We start from the raw sequence: 9,086 nt of genomic DNA, 5'->3' as shown, positions 1-9,086 counted from the left end.
AAGGAAACCAGATTGCTGCTTATGATTTTGCTTTGAGCATGTTTTGGATTTTAGGAGTATGTTTAATAAAGGGTATCTTATGTCGACAAAGTGTCCAGAGTCATTTCATGGTGGCAGGGTGAGGGCAGTCAGGGTTTGGGGGACTTTTGGTGTGTAAAAACTCTTTTTGGTTGGGATTACCTACTCACCTGTCACCCAGGTACCTTCTCCAAAACAGCCCAGCTGATCCAAATGTCCTAAAACACTGCCCAAGGTCCCTTCCAACCTGCATTCCCAACTATCCTAAATCCTGCCTGGATGGAGAAAGGGCAAATGCAAACTAAACCTCTGCAGGAAAAGTCTGGCCTGGGGTAGAGGCATCTTCCTGGTGTGTGGTGTGGGTGGACCCTGTCACTGCTGGATGAGGACACCCAGAGGGAACTTCTCCTGGGGGAGAAGAGGAGCAACAAAGAGCTGGGAGCTCATGCAAGAGAAATCTTCCAGTGGTGGGGAAGAAAATGTGTGCTGGGAGCTGAAGTCTTGAAGATGAGGAGGGCTGTAAGGGGGCTGATGATGGTGGGGAGAAGTAACTTGCAGCTGAATCAGAGTCAAAATCAGAATCAATCAGATTGGAAAAGGCCTCTGAGATAATCAAGTCCAACCCATGACTGAACAAGACGGGGGAGAATGGCTTGCAGATGGTCAGATCCTCCAAAGAGATCCTTCCCTGGCCTCTGTTAAAGCTCTCAGAACAGCAGTTAGGGGGCAGGGGTTTCTTAGAGAAGCCTGTGGCTGTAATTTTTAAAATTAAATGAAGGCAGACTCCATCCTTTATTTTTGGAGTCTGCCAGTCCCCCTTCTGCTTTGCCCTCACTGCTGTGGGTGCATCAGGAGCAAGAAATTGGATGAGGGCAGAGGTAGGAAGCAAATGGCTGGGGGTGCCCCTGGAGGGGCAGGACACAGGTTTGCACAGAATCACAAAGTGCTTTGGGTTGGAACAGACGTGAAAGGTCACCCAGTTCCAACCCCCCCACACCATAGGCAAGGACACCTTCCACCATCCCAGGTTGCTCCAAGCCCCATCCAACTTGGCCTTGAACTATTCCATCCACAGCTTTTCTGAGCAACCTGTTCCACCACCCTCCCAATAATTTCTCCCTACAATCCAACCTAAAAGTATTCTCTTTCGGTTTGAAGCCATTCTCCTTTTTCCTATCACCACACGCCCAAAGTCCCTCTCCAGCCTTGTCACGGCTCCCTTCAGGTGCCGAAAAGCCTCGATAAGGTCCCCCCGAGAACCTCCCCATCTCTTCTGGCTGGGCTCGGCCCTCTCCAGCCTTGTCACGGCTCTCTACAGGAGCGGAAAAGCCCCGATAAGGTCACCCCTTAAGAGTCACCCCAAAGTCACCCCAGAGCCTTCCCATCCCTTCGGCCCGGCCTGCGGGGTCCCGGCCGCATCCCTGGGCTCCGCCCCCCGTCCCCATGGCAACGAGATGGCCAATGGCGTGCCCGGAGGATGTTTACGGGGCGTGGCGTCGCCGCGGCAACGCGCGAAGCCTCCCGGAGCTGCTACTTAACCCCGCGCCGGGGCGGCCGCGGCTCACGGCGGCTCGGCGGGCACAGCCCGGCCCGGGCACACCGCAGGCGGCCGGCACGGGCTACCCCGGCATCCACGGTGCCCCTCTTTCCCCCTTTATTTTATTACTCCCCAGCCCCCCCCTTTTTTTTTTTTTTTTTGTTTTTTTTTGTGGTTTTTTTCCTCTCGTTTCCCGTTTTTCCAGAAGCTTCTTACTGTGTCGTGAACTTTGCCTGTCGGGGGGCGACACCGGCACCGGGACGGGGTAAGGGGATGCGGCCGGGACGGGAAGGCAGCGCGGCCGAAATCGCCGTTTGGGGCGGTGGGTCTGCGGGGGAGAGCGGCTCTGGTTCCGCGCCCTCCCGGCGCTCTCTCCTGGCCCAAGCACTCGGGATTTCGGGTTAATATTCACGTCTCCGACACAGGACTCCCCAAAGTCTGAAGCTGCCGGCTCACTCTGACTCAGGGTGTGCTTGGGGTGGGACCCCACCAGTTCCCCCAACCCACCACTGAGTTGTTTCTGGGTACCACCGGAAGTAAAAGCAGAATTAGCATCAAACCAAGAGAGGTTGGCTGTGAAGGGGGAAATTTTAAAGTATTTTGTCCTGGGGGGGAATGCTGAGAGTTAGTCCTGTGAGTGCCAGGTATCCAGGGATGTGTGTTCCCAAGAAACAACCTCACTTTGTGGGATGGCAGGGCTGGATTTTGGTTGTTTGAAGGGTTTTATGTTGGGATTTTTTAAAATTCTTTGTTCAGCCAAGAGCTTGCTGGGCAGCAGGTCAGTGGGTGACACTGGGGTGGAAGAGTTTGAAGGAATTTCCCCGAGGTCCAAGGGTGCTAAAGCCCCTCAGGGCAGGCGTTGCAGGTCCCCTGCAGAGCACACCACGGGGGTGGGTCTCACCCAGCAGCTCCAGGAGCACCCAGGGGTGGCCCTGCCTGGCTGTCAGAGAGAGACTGCACCTTTGAGAACCTCATCCCTGTCCCTGTTGTTATTGCAGGACCTGCCCCATCCCTTCTCTCCTGCTCACGTGCAGCGTGGGAAGCACGGAGGGAGGCATGGCGTGGCCAGGCCGAGCACTGAAAGCCAAGGGCAAATTGAAGTGCATGGAGGAAGACCTGGATGACAGCCTGCCCGACCTCATGTGGCTGAGGGACTTCACAGTGGCCCAGACTGGCCTGCCTCAGTTATACTCTGGCTCAGACCCCCAGGACTGTTACACCATGAGTGAGAGTCTGTTCAGCCTGGTTGATTTTGAGTCGCCGTGCTCGCCCCTGGCTGCTGACCCGGCCTGCAAGGGCACACGCCACACCCCCTGCACGCCCGTCTCCTCCTCCACCTCCTCCAGCACGCACCACGACCTGGCTGTGCCCCCTCATCTGGCAGGGGACATCGACTACAAGACCAACCCTCACGTCAAGCCACCCTACTCCTACGCCACCCTCATCTGCATGGCCATGGAAGCCAGCAATAAACCCAAAATCACCCTCTCTGCCATCTACAAGTGGATTACTGACAACTTCTGCTACTTCCGACACGCTGATCCCACCTGGCAGGTAGGAGACGTGGAGCCTTGGCCATTCTCCCTGCAGGGCTGAGCAGGGCTTTCCACAGCCTCCACCCTGCAAGACAAGATCCTGCAGGGCTGCTGGATCCCACTGGGAAAAGAGTGACACCAGCCACCAGTGGGAAGGGCTGGAATGGGAAAGAACTTGGCTGGGCACAAATGCCACTGCCACGGGGTGGCAGAGGGAAAGGAGCCATACTGGGGGAGAGCCCAGGACCATTTTGGGACCAGGGAGGTACTTGATGGGCTCCTGGCACCTGAGACTCCTCTTGGCTTCAGGACAAAGGCCTCTCAGTCCCTCCATTCCTGGAATTCTCATGGGGCCCCAAGTCCCTCAGGGTTTAGCACACCTGGAGAAGGTGCCAGGTCGAGTGTCCCTGGGTGCTGAACACCAGGCATGGGAGAGGCATGGAGATGCCACTTGTTGGACAAGATCCCACTGGGGAGGTTCTGAGCAGAAATGCTGCTGCTTTCTAAGCAGGGCAGAGTACTGAGTTCCTGGCCCCAGGGACAGGCCAAGGAGGCTCCATCACTGGGATGAGCTGGTGAAAGCTGCAGAGGGAAGCCCAGGAGGGGTTAATTTGGGCTGCTGTCCCTAGCTAGCACGAGCATGTCCCCAGTGGGGAAGGGACAGCCCCCAGGCTCACAAGCTTTGGGGACAGCCTGAAGCCCAGGGCTTTTCCCAGCCACCTTGGCTCACTGCCCTCTTCTGTCACACAAGGAGACCTCTGGCACGTGAGGTTTTCTAGGATATGGCAGGGCTGGAGGGCCCTGGGGGGCTCATCCCTCCTCTGGGGTTATTCTCATCCCAAATCCTCAGCGTGTCACTAATCCTGATGGCAGGGCTCATCCAAGCAGAGCTGGAGAATCCCACTGCAAAGCCCAGGCATTGCTCACCTTCTCTCCAGGCAGGTGGGTCTCCAGTGGCTCCTGAAGCCCATCATGGGGAAGGGAACCTTTCCTGGTCCCCCTCCAGGGTCATCTTGGTCCCCGTCTTACACTCACGGGACCTATGAAAGTGATTTGGAAGCAGGAGCTGGGTGCCAACGAGTTGACTTTCTCCTGAACACTTCATGGCAGGGCATTCACAACGTTTTTAATTAAATGTGTTCATTAAAAAAAAGAAAGAAGGTTTTCAATCCCTCTCTGCAGAGATGCAGGGGGTGCCCTGGACCATTGCAGGCAGGAATGATAAATATGTTGACTGGCTGAGTAATAATTCAGCCTGGACTGAGCAAAGTTTGGGATGGGGAGGAGAGATGGGCAGCAGAGAATTCAGCTTTCAAGTCTCTGAACCTTGTAAAATTTCATTACACAGTAAAATTGGAGTTACCACAGCCTGGATTGTGTGGGGGAATATCTGTGTTCTTGCTTCTTCTTTCTTCTCCTTTTTTTTTTAATCTTTTGTTTCTTTTCACTTTTTTTTCCCCTTCCTTTTTTTTTTTTTCCTTTTCTTTCTTGTCGAGGCTGTGTTCTCATCCCCTATCCCAATTCCCGTACGTGAAGACAGCCTGGAAAGGTCATGCCACCCATAGTCTGGGGGGGAGATGGATATATTCCTGTGGGAGCTGAGTGCTTTGGAGAGGAGCCAACAAACCCAAGGAGCTTCAGCCCAGAGGAGGGTTTTGTTGTGTGTGTGTGCATGTTTTTCAACAGCTCTAAGCAATTGAGCCTTGTTTTTCCTATTTGGCACTACGGATTATGGATGAATAAGCATAAAGATATCCAGGCAACATAAAAAAAAAAACCCACCTCTACCATATCCAATCTCTTAGTACAGTCCTGGCTCTGTGGAGTCCAACGCTGGGTTATTTGCCCAATAACTGAGTTTCCTTTCTGATTATTCACATCACTCCAGGAACATTCAGGGTTTTAGAAGAGCTCGACGGGAGCAGAAACTCCTCCTTTTCTTCCCCCCTCAGCTTATTTGAGCAGTGGCTGATGAAGATGCAGTGATTTCACACTGAGCTTTCCTGGGCCAGGAGGCACCTCTGGGGACACGCAGGGTGGAACAGCCCACGTGTCTCTCTGTGTTCTCCCATCTGATTTGTGCCAGCCTGGCTGGGGGAAGGCATGGTGCCTATGTTTTGTCCACATATTTTCCTCTCAACACTAACAATAGGCACAGTTGAACTGGGGGGTGCAAGCAGGGCCCTGATTGCCATCCCCCCACAGTGCTGCCATGTGTTTGCCCCTTGTAAAGGGGCCATGGCCACATGGGTGTAGAGACCCACCTCTTCTTCCCTGGCACAAAGGAGGCTCCAACTTCCTCCAGCCTAGCTTCATGCCTAGGGCAATTCAAGCCAGCTTCTCACAGTGCTCTGTATGATTCAAGGCCCCATGGCCCTAATTTCCAGCCAAGGAGAGCTGCCCAAAAGCTTCCCATTGGGTGGCAAGTTCTAGCTTGAACCCCTTGGCTCCTGCTACCTTTGGCTGGATGAGATAGGAGGCAGGAAAACTGCTGGAGACTCAGGGGGGAAAACTCAGGGGTTTGAGGGACTTTCTGCTGGGAATGTAGCCTTGGATGTCTGGATATTGCCAATTCTGCTTTGTTTTCCCAAAGGTCCTTGCTGACAACCTCCACCAGCCTCCCCACCCAGGCAGTCCCACAGCAGACAGGCATTCAGCCTCGGTTTCTTTCTCTTTTGGCTGCAGAACTCCATCCGGCACAACCTGTCCTTGAACAAGTCCTTCATCAAGGTGCCTCGAGAGAAAGACGAGCCAGGGAAAGGTGGATTTTGGAAGCTGGACCCCTACTACGCCAACCGGCTCAAGTACGGCACCTACAAGAAGCGGAGGATGTCTCCAGTGCAGATCCACCCGGCCTTCGCCGGGAGAGTCCAGACAGAGGCAAGGCACGGTGGCAGCCCGGCCTCTTCCTCCTGCAGCTCCAACAACCTCCTGGAGACCAACGTGGCATCGCAGCAGCTGCTCAAAGAGTTTGAAGAAACCACCAGCAGCCAGAGCTGGAGCCCCGTGGGTACCAAAGCGGGGCAGAAGCGCAAGCAGCCCTCGCCCCTGCCCACGGCCAAGGCGTCCCGGCTCCCCAGCTCGGCCCTGATGACCCAGGAGGAGCAGACTGAGCTGGGGTCCCTGAAAGGTGTCTTTGACTGGGAAACTGTCTTTAACACCAACATCAATGGAGACTTCTCCACTCTGGTGGATATGGAGCTCCCACCTTGCGTCAACCCTGTCACATGCGACCTGGACTGGACAGGACAAGGGCAGCACGTGGAGTGTCCCCAGGGGCAGGAACAAGTCGTAACCGAATCCAACCAGTACAGCCTGGACTTTAATGAAACCCTCATGGCCACCACCTTCTTGGAGCACCCCTGGGATGAAGGGACAAATGATTACCTCTCCAATTGTGTCAACATCGACCAGGTGTTTGAAGACATCGATGCCTCTTTGCTGGCAGATGTCATCAACCTGAGCAGCCTGGCACGCCTCTTGTAAGGCTTTTGTAGGATGCTCTCCCCAGGCTGGGACTTACAAGGGACAAGATTTCCTAGAGATGCCCACAGTGACTTTTACCAGCTTCATTGTAAGGTTATTCCCAGAAACACCAGGGAAAGAACCTACCACCCCAGGAACTGCCTGCTGTGTCTCCAAAGGACAGCTCAGAAGTCTCTAGTTTTCTCAAGAGAAGAAAGTCAACACTACTTATTTTTTTACATTTTACTTTAAAAAAAGAAATGTGAATTATGATGGGCTCTTTTCCATCAGGGCTAAAATTACCTGCAAAATCCCATCTAAGACATGAGATTCCTGGTGGCTTAATTTGATAGACTAAAGTGCAATTTCCACACCTCTTTGTTTCTCTCTGTCTTTCCTTTTTTTGTCTCAGTGCATTTGGTAGGTACAGTGTGATAATTAGCCAGTAAGAAAATACAGGTCCCTTCTGGATTCTCCAAGTTCAACATCCCAGCTGATTTGTGCCTAGGGAAGAAGAAAAGGTTTATAAACTCAGCAAGTGTGCCTCTTTAGATGTTTTTATATAATCTATTATATATTATATATTCAAAGAAATCTATATTTTTTAGCACTAGAATTTCTTAAGGGTGGGGGGAAGAGAAAATGCAGTTTGAGGGTTGTTTTATATTTTCACTGTTTAAAGGTTTTGTGCTCACTGTTCTGTAAAACAAGACCACACAAGGGAGGACTCCTGCACTAACAAGTTTTGTGAAGAAACTGGCCCTGGCAGGAGAGGAGCAGCAGGGTCGGGGATGCTCCCAAAACCAGCTTTTGTATTTTTGTACCCAAAACCCTTGCTGCAGTTGCCAAAGGGTCTGGAGCACCATGAACCCTCTCTTTCACCCACTGACATAGCCCCTCTCTGCTTTTTTGGTCTGAGACTGTTGCTCTTCACTTCTCCAGCTCTTCCATCAGGCTCTGAGTACAAGGAAAACCCCATGGCTGGTCCCCAGCTGGTGGGGATGGAGCCACTGAACGCTCCCAGCTGGGGCTGAGGAGGAGAGAAATCCACATCCAGGCTCCATCCAGGAGCTCAGGCCAAAGACTCTGTGTGCAACAAGCTCTGGGGACAGCAGTGGGAATGAAGTCCCATCCAGCCAGAAGGGACTTTGGGATCCACAGGAAGAGGAGCTTTGGCCCTTTGGCTCAGTGTGCAGCCAGAGTGTGGCAGGGTCGGTGCAAGGTAACTTAGAAATATTTTGGGAGCAGAGTCAAACTCTGCTGAAACTTGACTTGAAGCTCTCAAGAACCAGATTCTTTGCCTCTGCTTTGCTGTAGGCTGTGAGAGGTGGAGCAGCATTTAGATAGGAGCAAGTAGAAGCTGGAATTTTAGTGGTGTGCCTTAGACTTGACAAAAGAAATTTAAGATTGTATTCAGATTCTGTTTTGGTTACAAAATCACTTAGGAGAGGCTTTGGGGTCTGTGTAGTTGTTTGTATTGACAGTGTTTCTTTTTACTTGCTGTTTTTCTTCTGTTTTCCTGCTTTGGGGATTATGTTGGAGAACTGCAGAGATACTTGTGCAATTTAACTTTTTTTCATGCAAAGCTATTTACAAATTTAAAAAAATAATAATAAAGAAAAAAAAATGGAGAAGAAAAATACCCCTTTTGCCTCCTTGTTTCCTTTCCCCAGCCCAGCCCTGTTTGTAAACCCAGTCCCAGCACACAGGAGCTCTCACCCACTTGCACAACTGTCCAAATTCCCTGTGGGGAAACTGAGGCACAAACCAACCTCAGTGAGACAATGGTTACATGCCACCTGTGTGACACAAGGGTGGCTGTGCCTGGTGTCCTGAGCCCTGGGAGCTGCTGCAACCCTGGGAATAACCTTCCCTGGCCCTGCAGGGAGCTCCTGGGGCTGGCAGGTCCCTCTGCTCGTGCTATGTCTCCACCTGGCCCTGTAGATGCTCCAAGATGCCCAAGTGGCTTCAGAGCCCTTTTGGGTGCAGGGTGGGGAGAGGAGGTGCATAGATGCCCCTCCGGAGCCTGCCTGGGGCTGCTCCAGCTTTGGGTGCATCCACTCCTGCATGTCCCAACCCTCTTGCCCTGAGGACACAGCCCCCTTCTCTTGGGGAGCACATGAGGAGCACCCTGCCAGCTCCCCAAGGATCTACTGGATTCCCTCAGCACCAGGCACCCCAGCAGCCAGTCCCAGAGCTGCTACAGTTGCTCCCAATCCAGCCAATCTCAACCCAAAATAAGGCCTGGGCTCAGGACAGACACTTGCCTTGGTCTGTCTGTGCTTTGTGCTGGGAAGGCAGGATGCTGACCTTGGGAAAAGGTGGGGTTATCCCTGGGGGAGTAGCTTTGATGTGTCTGAGGGGGGGAATTTAGAGGCAGATCTGGTCTTTCCTTTCAGCTTCGGGGTATTGGGGGCCATGAATACCAGAAGGGATTAAGGAATTCCTTGCCTTGACTTCTCTCAGCTGCTTGTTGGAGGAGCTGCTCCTTTCTTCCTCCCCCAGTAATTGTGGCACTTCAGGACTGCAAA

General features: G+C 52.8%; 1 protein-coding gene across 1 annotated transcript; it reads left to right on the top strand.

The window, feature by feature from the left end:
- The first annotated feature begins 2,578 nt into the window (after window positions 1-2,578).
- FOXJ1 (forkhead box J1) lies at window positions 2,579-6,576 on the top strand. The gene is made up of 2 exons (XM_030230115.2): window positions 2,579-3,109; window positions 5,776-6,576. Exons 1-2 carry the CDS (start codon window positions 2,612-2,614, stop codon window positions 6,574-6,576), a joined length of 1,299 nt encoding a protein of 432 aa, XP_030085975.1. The 5' UTR covers window positions 2,579-2,611.
- Window positions 6,577-9,086: the final 2,510 nt, after the last annotated feature.

This window comes from Serinus canaria, chromosome 18, assembly GCF_022539315.1.
Source record: "Serinus canaria isolate serCan28SL12 chromosome 18, serCan2020, whole genome shotgun sequence".
Taxonomy (NCBI): Eukaryota; Metazoa; Chordata; class Aves; order Passeriformes; family Fringillidae; genus Serinus; species Serinus canaria.
Note: the sequence above shows the minus strand (reverse complement) of the source record. Positions and strands in the feature narration are given on the sequence as shown.